We start from the raw sequence: 21,308 nt of genomic DNA on the forward strand, positions 1-21,308 counted from the left end.
TCTTAATAGATGTGAAGTGAGATCTCTTTGTGGTTTTGACTTACATTTCCCTAATGATTAGTGATGTTGAGCAACGTTTCTTGTGCTTATTGGTCACCCGTTTATCTTCTTTGGAGAAATGTCTAAGTCCTTCATCCACTTTTTAAGTTGCGTTTTGTTGTTGTGACCAAGTTTTAGGAGTTCTTTACATGTTATGGATATTAATCATTTACCAAACACATGACGTGCAGATAACTTCTCTCATCGTATGGGGCGCCTCTTCACTTTGTTGACAGTGCTTGGCACTATAGTTTAGAAGGGGATCAACTCTGCCTCCGATTCAGGTAAAGCACAGGAAACTAGAGGCTGGGAAAACTATGGACTACATGTTGGACTAAGAATAGATTTTACATTTTTAAAGGATTGTTTAAAAAAAAAAAAACAGCCACCACCTACACAGAGAAGAATATGTGGCAAAGAGCATAGATGGCCTGCAAAGCCTCAAATATCCACTGTTTGGCCTTTTATTTAAATGTGAACTTATATTTAAAGAAAATACTTGAGAGCTTTCCAATGCGCACAAGAGCCTTTAAAGCCTCTTGGAAGGACTAATGCTTTTGTCTGTTTGTTTAAATAATTTAAGCTAACCCCCACGGCTGGAGGTTATAGCTTGGGAAAGTCTCAAACTCCATTACAAAGCCTAAGCAGTATGCTGAATGAAGACCATTTGTAACATCCTATGGCAATGCTAACAAATTACTTAAGAAACCCCGATTACCTGCTAATGTCTTAAAATATAGCTGAAAAATCAAAACTTAAAAGCGCTTTCTTCTGAAAAATTCCCAAATGCAATCTGTCATGTCCATTATTACCTTCCTTGTATAAAATATTCACTCTTATTCTTTAAAAGGTTAATGAAAAACTGAATTTAGTGGCTCCAAACACAAAGGACGTGCCCAGAAACACTTCCGTAACCTGTTAAATTGAAACGGTTAGTTAAGTTTACACGATCCAAGAATCAGGAGTCATTTCTTTCCTGTAGCATTCACTCTTGCTATTTAGCAAACTCTTTTCTACTTGAACGGAACTCTGTAGGTGAATACAAGCATAAATGTGGTAAGGGATCCCTAATCTATAGCCTCCTCTTCTTAGCTCCCCAAAACCATCTTGTAAACGGTAAAGCAGTTATACCTGTGCTTTTTAGGAACAGTGATTTTCATGTGCTGCACATCAAAAACTTTGAGAAATTTTATATTTTTAGCCATTCACTTGCCATGAGTTGTATTAATGTCATGATGATACAGAGTTGTGATAGGATGTGGTATGGTGGAAAAGTCTAGACTTGAAGGTAAAATTTCACCCCACCAGGTAACCTTTACTGTGGTCTCAGTCTCATTTGTGAAATGGAAACTGAAATAGTGTGATACACCTAGAGAAAACTCAATCAATAAAAATTTCATAAATACCATTTGCCCTTTCTCCTTGAAAGCAGCAAAGAATAAAACAAAGTAGGCAATGTGTTCTGTTTTTTCCTACATTCATGTAGAAGTGACTCTGACATCGGGAGTGTTGAATGTGAAATTTAGTGGATGGTGGTAGCTTTTAGTTCTCTGATCAATTACTGTAGGCAGGAAAAGCCTGTAGTCAGTATTGGCCCTACTGCTAGTAACATTAGTTTATGTTGTAAAATCTCCTGTATTACACGATGGAGATGGTGCTAACTTTTACAACACGAAGAAGCCAGTGAAACTCACAAAACTAGGCATTTAGAAGATTATCTTTGCATATCTAAAGAAAGTTTACTAAGTGAGTTATTACACTTCACATTACTACATATTCTAATGAACTGGGATATAATTTGGGGGGGGGGGGCAACTCCCCCTACCATAAGCTCAGGTCATCAAACTTTTATAGGAAGACAGAAAGAAAAAAACCACAATAACACCAAAAATGTTACTTTCCTACTCCTTAATATTCCACATAAGGTGCATTACTGGATCAGCTTAAAATGTAAAGTAGCCAGTATGGTATGACAGATATTGAAGTAAATCAGATGTAGACTTAGAAACTGCATTTAAAAAAGAAAAAATTCTATCTAACGGCCTTTAGAGATGGTACTGAAGAATTATCTGATAACTAATCTTTCCTATGTCAGGATCTAAAATTGCTTCACATTAAAGGCTGTGTCGTATTACCTAGTAGTCATCACTAGATCAACCACTAAACGGACTCCTTTTCAGAGGACAAAAAAAGGAAATTCAGAGTCCCCATCTCCTTAGGCAGGGTTCTTTTCCTTTTTAGTATCCCAGGTATTGACTTTTACCTAAGGAGTGTGCTTAAAACAAGGCAAAAAATATTTAAAGGTGGTGGTGATGGGGGTGGGGGGGGGTGGGGTTTCCATTAATTCCTTTTTGCTTGTACCTGAGAAAACAGTGGAGTTTGTAAAAGTTAATATGAGGGATGTGTCAAGTGCTTCCGCACCTTCCATCTCACCACCTGTCAGGGGCAGTTCTGATTAGGAAAATGACAATGGACTAGCAGGATAGTTGTATTAATTCAGTGAGGATGACACTTCCGGTCATGATAATGTTTAACAATTTTCTTTCTACATACATCTGCCTCACCTACTAAAGTGAATCTCTGGTGGACACGAACCACATGCTTTCCACATCTGTACTGCTAACGCCAATAGGACGGCAAGGTTGTAACAGATACGGATGAAAGCAATCAAGACAAAGTCCCAATAGTAAATCAGTTATAAGATAACCTTTAAATACTACATAGCAACCATAAAACACGAGGGACAAATGGGAAAATAGAAAAACATGTTTCAATAGTGAATTCACCAAGTACCACATAGAGGCCCAAAGTTTAAGTAAATGGTCATTAACCAGAAGTTCCTAAACTGCAGATTGAGAAAGACAGCATTGATGGTGATCAAGCCCATTTCAACATTTTAGAAAGCCCAGAGGACACTGTGTATTTACCTATGGTAATACTGCTAGCAAGACCCTATGTTTCTTCCTTTTTACCCAAAATAATACCAGCTCGGTAGGGTTAGATTTCATCTTACACTGGTTAAGATGTTCTGATCACAATTATGTATTATTTTGATTAATAAGGGCTCTTGTTGCATATGTCCCCTGCCCCCACACAATTAAATCAGTTTTAGAGGAGAGCAAAAGGGAAAAAAGGGAATGTCAGCAAGCAGAATACTGGTAGGGTGAGCTGGTGTAAATCAAAGGCAGCTATCCTCGGCCAATCCCTGCTCAGTCCATCAATCAAACCTCGGTCCTGTGGACTGATTCCTCTATAAACAAACCTACTAGTCATTCTAACTTAAATTGACATATAAGCACAAGAATTTACAGCAGGAATTACCTCTCGAACTTCATCATCTTCTTCATTAGTGTTTTTTTGCCTGCTTTCTCTGAAACGGCGTACCTGTATTAAAAGAGTAAATCATAAACATGTTGCTTATTCCTATCATGTAAATATAAATGTGCTACAATTAAGAAATGCTTTCTAGGGGTGACTGGGTGGCTCAGTCAGTTAAGTGGCTGACTTCAGCTGAAAGTCATGATCTTGCAGTCTGTGAGTTCGAGCCCCATATCGGGCTCTGTGCTGACAGCTCAGAGTCTGGAGCCTGCTTCAGATTCTGTGTCTCCCTCTCTCTGCCCCTCCCCTGCTTGCTCTCTGTCTCTCTGTCAAAAATAATAAACATTAAAAAAAAAAAAAAAAAAAAAGAAATGCTTTCTATTACAACAAAAAACTTAGAAATATAAGTACAGTTTTGTCTCACAAAACACTGATTAAAAAATCGTATTTTTCTAGTGACTTACATTAAAATTTCAGAATTGTACTATATAGGCCCTAAGCAAAACTGTATTACCTCCTGTCGAAATGTTCCAGATCACTGAAAAAGTCTATCAAACTGCAGAAGAAAAAATAATTTAACACCTATGGGTGCTATACTTCAGTAAAATAGTTAAAAACAAAAATCTCTTCTTTCAGAGGCTTGAAGTATTTATTATATGGCTCAAATCATTCTTAGGCACTTGGGTGTAAGAGATTCAGGAGGCTCTCTGAAATGGTAATGCGAAGTGGGTGGGCCTCTAAAGATCACTTTACTACTGAATGTTTACCATTGGCTGATAATGGTCCCGGAACCAAGAGGGATACTACAGATTTTTTTTTAATTGTTGCTCAACAAGGCTCTTATAGTACAGTTACATAATTAGAGAAAAGCTCTATTTGTTTAATAATTTGTTTGGCATCTATTTACTGAGCACCCATTATGTGTCCAGCACTATAGGAACTGAGAATACACTGAAAACAGCTACAAACTCTGTCCCCCAGGAGTACAATTGTGTGTGCGCGCAAGTGTGTGTGTGCGCACGTGTGTGTAGCCAATAAATGAAAACAAAATAAGAAGTTCTATTGCATTTTAGAAGGTGGATTGGATTGAGTTAATTTACAACTAGACAGAAAACTCTAGGCTCTTCTCTGGGGAGCCTTTAGCTGGGGCCGTTTATTTACTGATGGTTTTCAATCTGCACAACCAGGTTTGAAGCGTGGCTTGACTATGTGACCAGAGGGGTATAAAAGATCTCCTGGGACCTTTTGCACAGATGTTGGTGTTCAATCCAGGGACTACTGTGTGGATACGACGACATGGGGAGCTTATATATGCCTGGGGTCTCCCAAGTCCCTAATGTCTGCCCATACTTTTTCTTGATGCACTAGATCCTTTGCCTTTAAAGAAAAACCTTAGGGGTGCCTGGGTGGCTCAGTGGGGTAAGTGTTTGACTCTTGATCTCAGCTCAGGTCATGATCTCACAGTTCGTGGGTTTGAGCCCCTTGTGGGGCTCTGCGCTGACAGCACTGACCCTGCTTGGGATTCTGTCCCTCTCTCTCTGCCCTTCCCCCACTCTCTCTCTCTCAAAATAAACAAACAAAAAAACAAAAAAAAACCAAACCTTAGATGAAGAATGCTCAGTGAAATCTGGAGTTCTTCAAATATCTGAATCTGTGAAATCCTGGCAAAAGACAGTAAGTATGCAGAGAAAAATAAAGCAGGAAGAGGATGAGCAATGCTGAGAGGTCACATCTGAATAGGATGACCATGGAAGGCCTGAGAAGGTAATTTATGAACAAAGATTGTAGAAGGAAATGAATCTTGCAAATGATTAGGGAAGAACACTCTAATCAAAGCAAACAATGTGTTTTGTAAAGGCACTGGGGGCAGAAGTACGCATGGTGTGTGTAATAAATAGCAAGGAGGTTGCTGTGGCTCAAGCAGACTGGATGGGAAAAACCTAAGGGAAAGCCAGACTGAACAGGGCCTCGTGAAAAACTACAGGGGCTTTTTCTTCACGCAGGAGTGACTGGATCTGAAATATGTTAGGATCACTGACAGGTGAATTGAGAATGGGGGGTGGAGGAAGAGCACAGGTAGAAAAAGAGAGAGTTTGGAGGGTACTGGAAGAATCTAATCAAGAAACAGCAATGCAGGTTGGACCACCGGTAGTGACAAAGGCGTGAGAAGCAGATTCTTTATCTATTCTGCAGTAATGCCACAGGACATTTACAGAGTCAGGACACAAGTGACATAACGGGAAGAGTCAAGGATCACTTCAAGGTTTTTGGCCTGAGCAACGGAAAGAATGGTGTTTCCACTAGGACACGACACGGAGTAAAGGCTGAGAACAGAGCAATTCAGATTGGGGAGTGTTAGCGGCTGAAGAGGTCTACTAAGCATCCAAGTAGAAATGTCTAGCAGGCTGCTGGCCACAGAAATCTTAAGCTGAGAGGAGAGGTCTGGGCTAGACTTTTGAAAGTCACCACCAAACAGATGGAATTTAAGTCCAGGCAGCTAGATGAGATTATAAAGGGAGTATGCAGATGAAGGAGAGCTCCAAGGACTGAGTTCTAGGGACTCCAACAAAAGAGGTGGAGAGATGACAAAAACAACAGAAGCAGAGAAGAGGACCAGAAGACTGTGGGGTCCAAAAGCCAAAGAAAAAAATGGCTTCAAGAAGAGTTCAACTGAGATTTAAGATGAACTGACAAGTGGATTTAGCAAGAGAAGTCACTGGTGACTCTGAATGAGCAGCTTCACTGGAATGATGGGGTCAACCCACCTGGACGATGGGCGTTAAGGGAAAAGGGAGGGAGAAAAATCGGGGCAGCAAATACAGAAAGCCCTGAAGCAATTCTGCTGTAAGAGGGAACCAATGAAGTAGAGTAGTTGCTAAAGGGAAATGGGACTGAAGAGGTTTATTTGCTGTTTAAGCTGAAAGAAATGACAGTGTCTGTCATGATTCAGGAGAGGGGATAAAATTGTTTTTTAAAATGGCACAGTATGTAATAGTGCTCTAGGTGGCATGTGCCTCACCAAAAGTGCTAAGTCACTCAAGCAAGAGAAATGAGTCAGTAAAAATACTGTGTAGGCACTGTGTGCCCGCAGTGCTCCAGGACTTTACACGTATTGTTTTCACCCTCACAACAACCTTGACGGAGGTTCTGTCATTATCCCCATTTTACGTATGAGAAAACTGAGGTGGAGAGTAGTTAAAAAACTTACTGATGGTTACACAGGTACTAAGGGTTTTGATTTTGAACACAGGCCGCTTGGTCCAGAGTCCGCGCTCTTAGCTAATACATAGCCCATCCCTCATGCACCCTCTCAGGAGTCATGACATCTCTCTGGGTTGGAGATGGTTTTTTGCTTTACTGTTTTTTTTTTTTTTTTTTTTTTTTTTTTTAAAAGAGTAATTTTAGGTTCATAGAAAAATTGAGAGGAAGGTACAGAGATTTCCCATATACCCTCCTGACTCACACATGCAGACTCCCCTATTATCCATGTCCCCCTCTACCAGGAATTGGGACATTTGTTATAACAGATGAGCCTACACTGACACATCATAATCACCCAAGTCCATCGGTAGTTTTTTGTTTTTTTTCAAGATTTTCTTTTTAAGTAATCTCTACATCCAATGTGGGGCTTGAACTTACAACCCCAGAGAGATCAAGAGCCTGGCAGGCTCAGTCAGGCGGCCCCCAAGATCCATAGTTTATAGTTCACTCTTGGTGTCATATATTCTGAGTCTGGAAAAGTGTGTAATGACATGTATCTACCAGTATAGTATCATATAGAACAGTTTCATTGTCCTAAAAAACCTCTGTGCATTTATTCATCCCTCTTCTTGCCCCTCACTCAGCCCCTGCAACCTCTGATCTTCTTGCTGTCTCTATGGTTTTGCCTTCTTCAGAATGTTGTATGGTTGAAATCGTACAGTTTATAGCCTTTTCAGACTAGTTTTTTCATTTAGTAATACGCATTTAAATTTCCTCCATGTCCTTTCACAGATTGACAGCTCGTTTCTTCCTAGCCCTAAACAAGACTCCCTTGTCTGAATGTTTCACAATTTATTCACCCATTCACCTACTGAGGAACATCTTGGTTGCTCTCAAGTTGTAGCAATTATGAATAAAGCTGCCATCCACATCTCTGGGCAGGTTTTTATGTGAACGTACCACTTTCAACATCTCTGGGTAGATATGACTGCTGGATCATATGGTAAGAGAATATTAAGTTGTTTAAGAAACTGCCGAACTGTCTTCCAAAGTGACTGTACCACTTTGTATTTCCACTGGCAACGAGTGAGCATTCCTTTTGTCCACATCCTCACCAGCATTTGGTGTTGTCAGGGTTCTGGATTTTGGCCATTTTAATAGGTGCACAGTGGTATACTTCACTGTTAATTTGCATTTCCCTGATGACATAGGATATACAACATGTTTTCTTTAAAAAAAACTTTTTTAATGTTTATTCATTTTTGAGAGACAGAGTGCGAGTGGGGGAGGGTAGAGAAAGAGGGAGACACAGAATCTGAAGCAGCCTCCAGGCTCTGAGCTGTCAGCACAGAGCCCGACACGGGGATCAAGCTCATGAACCGTGAGATCATGACCTGAGACGAAGTTGGACGCTCAAACGACTGAGCCACCCAGGAGTCCCTATTTTTTTTCTTTAATTTACTTATTTATTCTTGGGAGAGAGAGAGCACATGTGCTCGTGACCGGGGCAGAGGCAGAGAGAATCCTAAGCAGGCTCTATGTAGTCAGAACTGTGAGATTGTGAGAACTGTGACACCATGACCTGAGCCTATCAAGAGTTGGAGACTTAACCGACTGAGCCACCCACGTGCCCCTAGACCATGTTTTCATCATAAACTTACTTGACATTTGTACATATTTGGTGAGATGTCTATTAGGTCTTTGGTCCATCTTTATATCGGGTTACCTATTTTCTTATTGTTGACTTGTAACAGTTATTTATATTTTTTGAATAACAGTCCTTTACCAGATGTTATCTTTTATAAATATTTTCTCCTTAGATCTGTTGCTTGTCTTCTCATTCCTTTGACACTGTCTTTCACTGAGCAGGTTCTCATTTTTATAAAGTCCAGCTTATTAATCCTTTGTTTCATGGATCACACCTTTGGTGTTGTATTTAAAAAGTCATTGCCACACCCAAGATCATCTGGGCTTTCTCATACGTTATCTCCTAGGAGTTTCACAGTTTTACATTTACATTTGGGTGGGATGTCATGTTTTATTTTTAGCAATTAATTGAGAAATGCATTCCTGCCAAAAATTTATAAACCCCATACACCCAGTGTCACAGTGTGAGTGATTTTAGAATGTGGAATACTTATGTTGACTGTTGAAGTGCTTGGCATGGAACATTACAAGTTGCATACTGACATCACAGGAACCATGTTGACTGACTAAAAGCACCAAAATCAAAGTCAAAGGGAATGAGTTTTAAAAATAATGTTTTGTTCTTCTGCTTAGAGGGAATCTGGAAGATACAGTAAATGATCCCCTATAATCCCATTACCTGAATATAACAACTGATAACGTTTGAAATATTTTCTTTCATTCTTTGCATGCATACACACATTCATATATAAAATAAAAACTCACTGGCACCATTCTGTATGTAGTTTTAAATCTTCGGAATTCTTTCCCCACATAACATTGAAAATATTTTTCCATCCTCTTCAAAAGTGTAATTTTTAATAATGCCTGCATAGTATCTAGTATGTATGTGCCAACATTTACTTCAAAACATTTTCCAATTTTCCCACTGCAGACAACACTTAAATTACTCCATATGCAAATCTCTATCTCACTGTTGTCTTGGGAAAATTTCCCAGGGCTGAGTTAAAGGTCAAATCTTAAGCCTCTTGATGCACGCTGACAAAATGCCTTTCGGTGCAGTAGCTCAATCTTGATACCCTACAAGCAGCATAGGAAACACTTTCCTCAAATTGCTGTCACTTGGACAAATAAAAACTACATTTGAGTTTCATTTTTCTTTCCTTTCTTTTTTTTAAGTAGGCTTCACACCTGGTGCAGAGCCCAACGTGGAGCCTGAACTCATGACCCTGAGATCAAAACCCAAGGTGAGATCAAGAGTTGGATGGACACTTAACTGAACCACCCAGGCGCCCCCAAAATACATGAGTTTCTTTGATTATCCTCGGCTAAACACCACTTTCATACGCTTATTACCTGTTTGTATTTCTTTTGTGAACCACTTATTCATGTCTTTGTTCATTATTCTATGAAATGTTTACTACTTTCCTTAAGACTATTATAAAGGTACTACAATAACATTGAGTATCAACCTTTTTTCTGCCCACATACAAATATTTTCTCCACGTCAGTACATTTTGATTTTTTGATACTTTGAGACATGCAAAAATTAACAATTTCTATGCAAACTTAGAGCTTTTCCTTTGATTCTTCCACTGTTTTTCTGCTTACAGAGAATGCATTTTCTAGATGACATTCAAAACCTCAAACAAAGCTTACTAAAAAACTGAAAATCAGAACAGAAATTTTCACCCTATACGGTTTGTCTTAAAGCATTTTCATGATCTTTGGGAGAAGATGCCATCCATGGGGAACAAAGCTAACATTTAATGGGTAGCAATCATGTTTCAGATTCTGTTCTAGACCTTCTCTACTTTTAATTCTCATTTTGCGATCTCAATTTTACAGATGAGGAAACTAAACACATCAGAGAGGTTAAACACTGGTCTATCAGAAAGGAAGTCAGAGGTACTTTTAAGGAGAGAGTATCCAATTAGACTTATCCACCAAATGAGTTACCTCTTCGTCGATTTTATCTTCTAAGGCATCAATATGACGTTCTTTAAGAAATCGCTGTGTTTTTTCCAATTGGTATTTCACTAATTCCTCTATGGCATCTTTTTCTTCCTTGTCCACAAATTCTTGTACTGCTTCGCCCATTCCCCTTTCGGTTAGAAGTGAGAGCTGCACATTCTATAAAAGAGGTACAAACCACTGCCACTGGATGCAGAAATCAGGATCTATTCCTTACCAAATAATTCTATCCGAGCAAGAAAAATTATAGTCTAATGTTACCAGGGGAAAAAGACAAAAAAGTTATCTAGTTATTGAAGGGAAAACAAAACAAAACAATGGGCAGTAATTAAGCCTACTAACAAATATTCAGGGCTAGAAAAAGCCAAGTAAAAACCAGATACAGGAGTAGTGTAAAAGACAGGAAGAATGCAGAGGCCCTAGTGGTTGGGATAAATGGTCCTGAAATGGTAGCCAATGACTAAGAGACTAGGTTAACCAGTGCAGCAGGCAGAATGATGGCCCCTAAACATGTCCACATCCTAATCTCTGGGACCTGTGAGTATATTGTAAGGCAAAGGATAATTGAGCGTACAGATTACTAATCAGCTGGCCGTACAACTGGGAGGTTACAGGGACTATGCAAGTGGGCCCAGTGTAATCACAACAGGGGGTGAGAGGGAGATGGAACTGGCAGGAAATGGCCAGAGAAATAGAACATTGCTGGCTTTGGAGGTGGAAGAAGCAGGCTGTGAACCAACAAATGTGGACACCTTTAGAAACTGGAGAAGATAAGGAAATGGAGTCTCCCCTAGAGTCTCCAAAAAGGAACACACAACCCCACTAATACCTCGGTTTTAGGCCAGTGAGACTGGTGTCAGATTTTTGACCTACAGAACTCTAAGACAATAAATCTGTGTTAATTTAAATTATTAAGTTTGTGGAGACTTGTTTCAACAGCAATAGGAAACGAATACAGCCAGATCTTAAAGTGACATATACTCATGCCAACAAAAAGTCGCTGCACAGTCCCGTGGCTATATTCCTCAAGTTCTGAAACTACATCCGGATGTGAGAAAAGTAAATCCTGGATTCAGAAACATTCGGTAGAGAAAAGAAGGAAGAACAGGACAACATCAACAACAACAGCCACAATAATAATACCATCAAGCACTGATTTTTCTTAATGTAGAGTAACTATACATGAGTATAATTCATTCTTACCCTACTTACTTCATAGAGACCTTGTGAGGATCCTCTACGTTTACTTATTTATTTTTGAGTGTTTGTCGTTTAGGGAGAGTGAGAGAGAGCGTTTGCAAGGGAGGGGCAGACAGAGAGGGAGACAGAATATCAAGCAGGCTCTGCTGGCAGCACAGAGCCCAATGCAGGGCTCGAACTCACAGACCACCGTGAGATCATGGCCTGAGCCGAAATCAGTAGTTAGGTGCTTAACCAAATGAGCCAACCAGGCGCCCCTCGTTTCAAGTATCAACTATACATGACCCAAATTCAAGTCTGCTATCATAAGATAGCCATTATTCAAAATGTAAACTGTAAATAAGAAATTACCTTTTCCGCAGTTTGAAAATACTGTTTTACAAGGTCTTCTACTCTTAGAGTTGTGCCTTCTGAAGGTTTTGTGATTAACTTCCCTAAGTTGATTTCTTCTCCTAGAAAAAAGAAGTCCGTGGAAAAACAGTAGCTTCCATTACAGTGTTAAAGTACCCAAACTTATGGCAAGTCTGGCTCAGTGGAGGCGGAATGGCCAGACCGTATCAACAATCAGCTTGAGGCATTTTGAGGCAAAAACATGGCATTTCTACTGACAGCTGCAGTCTCCTCCTCAAAGCTCGTATTTTTCCACATCTCCAAGTACTACGTCTCCTACAGCACAGGGTGGTCTTCAGACCTCTGGGGATCTCCAAAACGACTTCAAGGGATGTTCAGGGACAAAACTACTTTCATAACACCGAGATGTTATTTACCTTTCCCACTATACTGACAATTACAAAAGCAATTTTGGGTAAAATCGCCAGTTCCTCATTACAAACCAAGGCAGCAGCTTGGAACTCTGCAACAGTCACCACCACATACGCACAGCTCAAAACAAAACAAAAAGACAGCCAGTTTCACTCATGAATGTCTTAGATGAAACTATAAAAATATTGATTTAATTAAATCTCAGCCCTGAGGTATATGCCTTTTTAATAGTCTGTGAGACAAATGGGATGTATGCTTACAGCACTTTTGCTGGTTTCTGAAGCAGGATAGTTGTTGCAAAAACAGCAGGTGAAGAATAAAAAGAGTATTGGGTAGGAAGCCAAGAAGCATAGGGTCCAGTATCTACTCTGCTGGTAACTCTTGTCAGGGAAACAAATATTAGCTGTCTGACATACTGGACCTGGCCATGAAAACCCAATGATAAGACAGGATCCCTGCCTGTGAGAACAAATGATTACAATTAAGGTGGGAAGTGCCACATGAGGGAAGAACAGAGAATATGACTCACAGGAAAGAAATGAATTAATCTTCTCAGAGAAGGTTGAAAATAACGTGCAAATATCAAATGCAGCTATATCATTTGAATCAAGACCTCCAGAATGAGTAAGATTCACAAGGCAAAACAGGAAAAAGAAAAAAAATTTGATGCAGAGGGAAAAATACGTGCAATGGCCTAGAGGGTAAAGAGGCACAAAGTTCAGTGTGCCTCTTGCAAAGTACTAGAGACAAGTAAACAGAAATCGTTTCTAAATTTCAAGACAGAATTAACATCATGACTTCCTAAGTATGAAGTCATGCCAGACACTGTGATAAGACCGTTTACACGCAGTGTGTCTTCTAATCCTTAACCACAGTTCTGTGAGGCAGGCTCACGTACTATCCTGATTTCACAAACAAGAAAATCAACCATCAGATAGGTTATGTACTTTTGTACAATGTCACACACGTAGTTAAGAAGCAGAGCTGACCAAAATAACAAGAAATGCTTTCAATAAAACACACAAAAACGTTGTTTTTTTTAAGTTTATTATTTATTTGGGGGGGGGGGGGAGAGAGAAGAATGCCAAGCAGGCTCTACACTGTCAGCATAGACCACCATGCAGGGCTCGAACTCACGAATCGACAGAACATGACCTGAGCCAAAATCGAGAGCTGGATGCTTAACTGACTGAGGCTCCAAAGTGCCCCTTCTGTTTTGCAATTTATGTTTAAACCAAAAAGGAATCATTAGAATAAAACTGACTATGGATGAAACTCAAGTAACAACATACTATTTCTATATTCTGTATTATTATGATCTCAAGGGATTGATAAGGATGGACAATTAAAGAAAACCATGATCAATAAGCAACTAGTTAAAATTCATAGCATAAGAAAGTAATTATCTGACACAGATTTTTTCCTAAAACAGTGTTTTATGAGTTCCACTTAAATACCTGAACGAGGGGTACCTGGCTGGCTTATTCGGTTAAACATCTAACTCTCGATTTCGGCTCAGGTCATGATCTCATGGTTCATGAGTTTGAGCCCAAAGTCTGGCTACATTGTGGGGCTACGTGCTAACAGCACAGAGCCTGCTTGGGATTCTCTCTCTCTATCCCTTCCTCCACTCGTGTGTGTGGACTCTCCCTCTCCCCCTCTCTCTCAAAATAAATAAATATCTGAACCAATGTTTCAGGTTGAATTAATAGCATGGAAAATTTGGTCACAATTTGACATTGAAAACAGAAGCTCCATTAAAGCTCGGTTAATAAAAACCTAAACAGCTTACCTATAAAAAAAAAAAGATATTTTTCTATAAAAATTCTCTGACTCAGTAGTTTTAAGAAGAACCTCTATATTTAACATTATCAGTATTTCTAATGAAGCAGCACTATTTCAGTTGGATGGCCTTTTTTATAAATACATTTAAAATAAGAACAATTAGGGGCACCTGGGTAGCTTTGTTAGTTAAGCATCCGACTCTTGGTTTTGGCTCAGGTCATGATCTCACACGGTTCGTGAGATCAAGCCTCAAGACAGGTAGCGTGGAGCCTGCTTGGGATTCTTTCCCCACCCCTCCCCCGCCCCTCCCATGTTCGCACATGTGCTCGCTCTCTCTCAAATAAAACGTTTAAAAAAAATGCAATTAGTTATTATGAAATTTAATTGGAACTTAATTATGTGGTCATCAGAGACATCAAATACCTCTTATTCCAAGACTCGAGTTGTCCTAAATCCTGTATACTCAAAAGTTGAAATACTTGCGTAAAATTTGAGTATATTCTCTAAACATTAACAATGTATAGTCAATAATGTATACTTTGAGCAATAAATCTCTAAAGTCTGTGTGTACTGTTAGCAGCACTATTTTCACAAACTATGTCTGCAGAGAAAATGTCCCTTTCTTTATTAACATCCACAGGTTTAAAAATGATGGCTATCTAATGTTTAGAAGACGAGATTTAATTATTCCGGTATCAGCTTGCCCAAGATATGAGAAATAATCACAAAAACATTTCCATTAGTTTATATTCCTTTAACTAAAACCTGATTTTTATACATCCTATAAAAAGCATTTTTTTAATCTGTAAAGGTAACTGGCTTACCTGTGTTCTCCTTTTGTTCTCTGTGCCTGAAAAAATGGATAACATCTTTTGGGTTAGCTACCCGATCCACAAATTTCTGGCTAAAGCGAAGAACACTGAAAGGTTCAAAACCTCCACTATAGTCCACCTGGAAATACAAAGCAAGCTATGAAGGCCTGGAAACAGTTTACCAATTCCATTATTTATGTTGCTGCTTTTAAGATAGTAAGTTAATGTTCTATAATTCATGTTAAAAGATCATGATGGTGTTACACCTTTTATTCTACTGAGGAAATAAAGCTTCAAAGGTTTCTAAGCTTACACAAGACACTTTGCTTGATGGAATCAAGATACAGCAAGAATTCCCACAAGATCTGAAGGAGTTACTCTTCCCAGGATAACACTGAGAGCCTGGGCACCAGGAGTACCATCTGGAAAGGAGGGGAAGTTTCTAAACGGGAATATTTAAAATTTTTTTTTTTAACGTTTATTTATTTTTGAGACAGAGAGAGACAGAGCATGAATGGGGGAGGGTCAGAAAGAGGGAGACACAGAATCTGAAACAGGCTCCAGGCTCTGAGCTGTCAGCACAGAGCCTGACGCAGAGCTCGAACTCACGGACCGCGAGATCATGAACTGAGCCGAAGTCGGCTGCTTAACCGACTGAGCCACCCAGGCGCCCCTAAACAGGAATATTTAAACTTTCAAAACAGAAAGAAAATTCTCCACTGAAATAAAAGGCTGGCCCTAGATGCATTAGTGAATTGCTATCATCTCAGGGATATACTCTCACACTGAGGAATAAATGCTGGGAAGATCCATGCAGAAACAGAATCAAATGTGTTAGCTTTGAGAAATGATTACCTTTAAAACACAGTATCTGTTTACAACAGTCACTCTCCAGGCAGGCTCTAAGTTAACAAGTTTATGGTCATACTTTCACAAAGAGAAATACATACATCTTTTTCCAAGAGAAATAATCATTTCCCTAAACTAGCTGTTCTAAAAACAGGCTCTGGGAACTAACATTGTGCTGCATCGCTGGCCTATCCAAACTATTCCCTAACCTCCACCCAATTTATACTCTTCATCACTCTTAGCACTAGCTGGCATTCTGTTCATTTATTTGCTACCTATTTTTTATGTCTCTCCTCATACCTCCATCTCCCATAAGCCCCATAAATTAAAAACCTCTTCTATTTTACCATCACTGTGTCCCTCAGCATGCAGAACAGAATGTACTTCAAGTGTTTGCTCACTTACTCATAAAATTAACATGGGTCCCCTAATTGATATAACATACTTTGGAATATTACATACATAAAAATATTTGTTATTTTGTTTCATGAATTTACTGTGTTTAGGAAAAGGAATGCCAACTTTCTATTTAAGTTTGGTTAGTTCTAATGGTATCAGACAAACATAGATGAGAAACATGCGATCTTCTAACCTGACAAAGAGAACAATGTGGTTCTCCCAAAGCAACTATGTATTATATCACTACCACGTCCACGTTATATAGCAGAAAATGCTAAATGCTCACGCTACAGGGTCGCCCCAAAATTCTTCACACACTTTCTCAATTATACTCCAGCTTAACCTGATTCGTAATCTTCTGCTCTGAAGAGCCACAAAACTTGTTCACTAAGCAAACTTCATTGAGGGGTCCACAGTGTGCTAGGTACTCTGTGAAGGGCCTATTTTTATATCACCATAAGAAAGCATAATCTTGGTTGTCAAGAAATTCACAAGCTGACTGGCAAGACAAACATGTAGATAACTGCCAGCAGAATGTGAATGGTACTAGAACAAGTACGTACAAAGCAGACCGAAGACACAAAGGAAGAAGCATTGCTTCTGAAGGGAGGTCAAGAAAGGCTCCTAGAAGAGGGGAAACTTTAAGTGGATGTTGAAAGAAATGCTATGGAAGGAGAGCAGCACACTCCACACAGCAGGATCAGCAGGGACAAACTTATGAAAGAGGAAAATAAACTCTACTGGGCCCAGGGAACGGCAACTTTTAACCTAATATGGCTGGAGCTTAGAAGGTTCTGGCAGAAAAGGGAGGAAGAAGCCAAAGAGTTTGGTTTTGACCAGGTCATATAAACCCTTCAATGCCATGCAAGAGTGTAGACTTCTTCCTGTTAGCACTAGGGGACCATTAAGTCCCTTTCAGCAGGAAAGACGTGCAAGACTGTGTTTTACAAGGATGATTTTGGCATTAGTGTGAATAGACTAGAGGTGGAGAGAGGGGGAAAACTAATGGCAGAGTCAGGTAGGAGGCTGCAGTTACAGGCCAGATAAGAGAGAATGAAGGCTCAATCTCAGCAATGACAATGGAATAGAAGGCACCAGATTACTTCCTGTGCAAAGGTCAATTATGTAATTCATTTAAATTTTGTGAATCTATGAGGTGCAAACCTAGGTCATACACTGGTTTGAACCCATTCATGCCTGAACCCAGGCATGGCTTCGACTGTTCTCTCTTTACCTTCATACTCTACATCCCAGAGTTTCTCAAATTTTAACGTGCATACAAATCTCTCGGTGATCTTATTAAAACGCAATTCAGGGGCACCTGGCTGGATCAGTTGGCAAAACATGCGACCCATGATTTTGGGGCCATGACTTCGAGCCCCACACTGGGGGTAGAGATTCACATAAAAAAATAAAATCTTTAAAAAATGCAATTCAGTGGGTCTGATGTAGGGCTTGAGATTCTGCATTTTTAAGAATTTCCCAGGTGATGTCAGGGCTGCTGTTGTGATTATTCTTTGAGTACCTGGGTTTAGGGGGGCTCACGGACTTCAACAAGGAGGTTTAAGCTAGAGGTAAAGATTTGGGAATCATCACTCCATAGGTGGTCATTAAAGCCACATGCCTAGGCTGAAATGGAAGCTCAGAGAGAGGATGGGTCAAACATAACTCGGAGAGAATGCCACAGTGATTCAGTCAGATGAAAACAATCTACTGGCTTTGACAACTGAAGGTCATCTTTCCCACCTGAGATGGTGGGGTGAGAGCCTTGCTTATAGTGGACTGGGGAACAGAATGTTAGATGCACAGTAAGAACTATGTATTTGGAGGGATTTGGAAGAAAATAAAGACAGGCAGAGCTAGCTGCAGGGAAAGGCACAGGGACAAAAAAAAAAAAAAAAAAAGAGTTGTTACTTTGTTTATATGATGACAGAAAACGGCAGTAGCTTTACAGGCATAGGAAGCATTTCAATTTCTTGGAATTATTTAATCCTCTCAAATACTTATTCTTTCATCGTATTTATCAAGCACTTGCTGTATGCCAGAACTGTTTGGAGATCTTTGGACACATGAGGTAACAAAATCCACAAAGTTGCACGCTTTCATGGAGCTTACAGCTTTGCAGCTGAGGACACGTTAATAATCAAAATAATCACATTGTATACAGTAGGTTAGGAGGATGTATTGTGGTAAACAAAGGACAAGGAGACCAGAGTAAGGGAAATCAGGAGTGCTGGTGAGAAGGTATGGGGGTGCCATCTCATTTGGGGGGGCCTCACTGAGCAGACATAGAGAAGGGTAGTATGTTAGAATAGGGGACAGCAGGGAAGCCACGGTGTCTGGGATGGAGAATAAAGAGGGAGATAGTAGAAGATAAAGGCAGAGATATCAGCCAACCTATTAAATAGAACAGATTATTTAGAAAAGGAAACAAGTATCAAACCTATCAGAATCAAACTATGATTAAATCAAATCCTGGTACCTTTATTATTTCTGGTACAAGCTGGTGATTGCTCTTATTACTATACATATCCTTCTTACTAATTAAAATAATAAAGTTTAATTTATCTAAGTAGGACTTACTCGAAGTCGTATGAGAGGCTTCTCTGGCTGTCGAGAGTTTCCCAGACGTTCTCGCTCAGCATTTTCAAGCATTTCTTTAATCTCAAAATAAAAATACTGTCATGACTTGGGGCAGAGGGACTACTGGCATCTAGCAGGTGGAGGTGAGAGATATTGCTGAAATCCCTACAGTGCAACCTCCCACAACAGAGAATTACTCAGTCTATGATGTCTCGGCTGACAGACCTGACGTAGGCCTGACCAATCAATCTGTCTTCCACCTCCCAGGGACACATCCACGACCTGAGTCCAACAGAACCACTGGGAAAACTAGGCTCTTTCGGCTGTAGGGACATTTTGAGTCTGCGGGCCACCGCATGGACACGCCCACCTCTTCAAAGTGAAGCGTAAGACAGCTACCTACAGAGGGGGTGTCATGGGACCAAACACGGAAGCAGATAGAAACTGCAGTCCTGATGGGAGTTTTTAGACTGAATCCTCCCGAATCCATCATACTCTGCAGTTTTTCAGCTATGGGAGTTACGTGCTGCCAGGAATGCTGTGCCACTGGGCGAGTTATTCCATCTAAAGTTCGGTTCCTTTCTATAAAATGTGGATGGCACAATCTACCCACCTACAGCATTGTTGAGTGGATTAAATGGAAAATGCTGTCACCAGTGCCCAGAATATATAAGCAGCCAATGAATACCAGTGATAATTGTAAGAACTTAGTACCCACAATTAATGTCATTAAGCTGTCAATTTACAGATTATTAAATGCATTCACACCACTTCTGCAGTGGCTCTAGAATGTCTCAGAGGTCCAGGGGTGGCAATCTGCTTGGTAGGTGAGGTATGGTACTTCTGCTGAAGCTACAAGGCACAGAGCAAACACACTTCAAGATTTCATTTGGGGTAGCTTTCAGGGTAGAATGAGATGAGATGAGATGCTAAGGCTCTCTTCATCCTCCATGGTCCCCGCCGCCCCCACCCCCCCCTCAATTCCTCAATCAAAGCCACTGCCTCCTGTCATAAATGAAATGCACAAGTTATCCAGTCAGAATTAAAAGAAAAAATTAAGTGTTTGTTTTTTAAAGAAGGAGGAATGGAACTGGGAGGGGGTTTAATTAAACAGAGTTTGTCCTACATGTAACAGTCTTCCATCTCAGAGACTAGAAAAAAAAAGTCCTTGATACAACTAAATTCATTCATGGAACAACAGTCCTCCCTTGCAGGCTTCCTGAGAATGTTACAAATATGGCAACTTCCCCATCTCCACTGAAGCATTTAATTAATTGTCAAATAACCCTCAACCAAAGCACATCTCATTGACCTTTATCCAGAGAAATTACCTTCTCCAAACAAAAGCTTTGTATGGCCTGGGTTACTTTAGGATTATCTGGGTTAAAAATGTCTGGATGATCGGCCAGAACAATATCCTCCATAAAAAACTGCCGCACCGTGTGGAGAGGAATTTTCTGCATATTCATCTTCCTTCCCTTAACGCGCAGCAAACCAACATGCCTGAAATGAGGAGGGAATCGAAAGCCTTGTCACGCTGTAAATTTTCTCAGGAAAATGTGCACATTAAAACTATCATATTTCTAAGTTTCTACAAAATATTTCTTTATAAAATCATACTCTTAAAAAAATTTTTTTTAGCAACTTAATCTTAATACTGTTATCACAGGACAAATGCTAAACATCCTTCTTCCCCAGAATAAAATCCAGTCATCCCTCCTGTCTGAACAAATATAGTTTAGTGAGGGAAGACAGACAGTAGATCAAACAAAATGTTACCAGGACTATGATAGTGGTATATATATGTATTACATCTGTGTATATAAGTACACATACATACATAAAATGAACTAGCAGAAGTATGAAGAAAAAAACCCATATATCCTACTGCCATATTCTTTAAACCTACTATTACCATCTTAACAATCAAAATCTGAGTGGATTCAAGTGGTGAAATCCACCATAAAAATTGGGCTTAATCAGTGTTAACTACTTTAGCATATAACTAAAGAACTAAAAGAAATGAGATGTGCTATAATATTCCACTTATAACCAAAAAAATCTTAATTAAATGGTGTTAGGCAAATTTGTTTATAAATGGACTTTGGGAAATTAGTAATCATCATCATAGCACTTTAACTTGAAATTTAATTAGTAAAACTATTAGCCCTGAGTATGCCTAATAAGCTGCAAAATCATTAACACCATTGGGAGGCTCTCCTGTTGAACACAGCTTAAGAGCTGGGAAAACAGTAAGACTACACTTAATGGTGAATCTTTGTAAAGAAATCTATCATATAGATAACCATCACTATCTTGAACCTATTAAATGATGATAGTATTATAGCAGGTATTTTTTTTTATTTGAATTGATTTGGAAAATATAACCATTACTTACTTCTTTACAGCCTCTCCTGGGGAAAGAGAAGTAACCACTGAACTTCCAGGTTGTGATACATAAAAGAGTTGTTGTTCATTTTTGGTTGGAGCTATTTTACACTCATGTTCATGGCCCCATATAACAAGATCAATGAAGTCATCCAAAAATTGTTCTGGAATGAAGTTAGTATTTCCGTGTTTACTCCTATACCAAGATTTTTAAAAATAAATAAATGTCCAGAGATACAGAGACACTTCACATTAAGTAAATCTACACAGATCTTTCTTTCTCCATTCATCAAAGCCTTGTTACGTCTCTTCTATGTGCCAGAAACTATTCAAGAGATTAGGGATGCAAAC

The 21,308-nt window shown here is 39.5% G+C and overlaps 1 protein-coding gene across 7 annotated transcripts in view; it reads right to left on the minus strand.

Annotated features, from left to right (window-relative positions):
* MRE11 (MRE11 double strand break repair nuclease) overlaps positions 1–21,308 on the minus strand; it is a 78,980-nt gene that overhangs the window by 32,417 nt on the left and 25,255 nt on the right. For all 7 annotated transcript variants that reach the window (XM_078432989.2, XM_078432987.2, XM_078432988.2 and 4 more), the window contains 7 exons: positions 20,968–21,153; positions 19,901–20,072; positions 18,570–18,650; positions 14,751–14,877; positions 11,731–11,831; positions 10,165–10,338; positions 3,361–3,423 (listed from right to left, as the gene is read on the minus strand). In XM_078432989.2, coding sequence (XP_078289115.2) covers positions 3,361–3,423; positions 10,165–10,338; positions 11,731–11,831; positions 14,751–14,877; positions 18,570–18,650; positions 19,901–20,072; positions 20,968–21,153 — 904 coding nt within the window. The remainder of the gene's footprint in view (positions 1–3,360; positions 3,424–10,164; positions 10,339–11,730; positions 11,832–14,750; positions 14,878–18,569; positions 18,651–19,900; positions 20,073–20,967; positions 21,154–21,308) is intronic.

The sequence above is a fragment of the Panthera onca genome, chromosome D1 (assembly GCF_046562875.1).
Source record: "Panthera onca isolate mPanOnc1 chromosome D1, mPanOnc1 haplotype 2, whole genome shotgun sequence".
NCBI lineage: Eukaryota > Metazoa > Chordata > Mammalia > Carnivora > Felidae > Panthera > Panthera onca.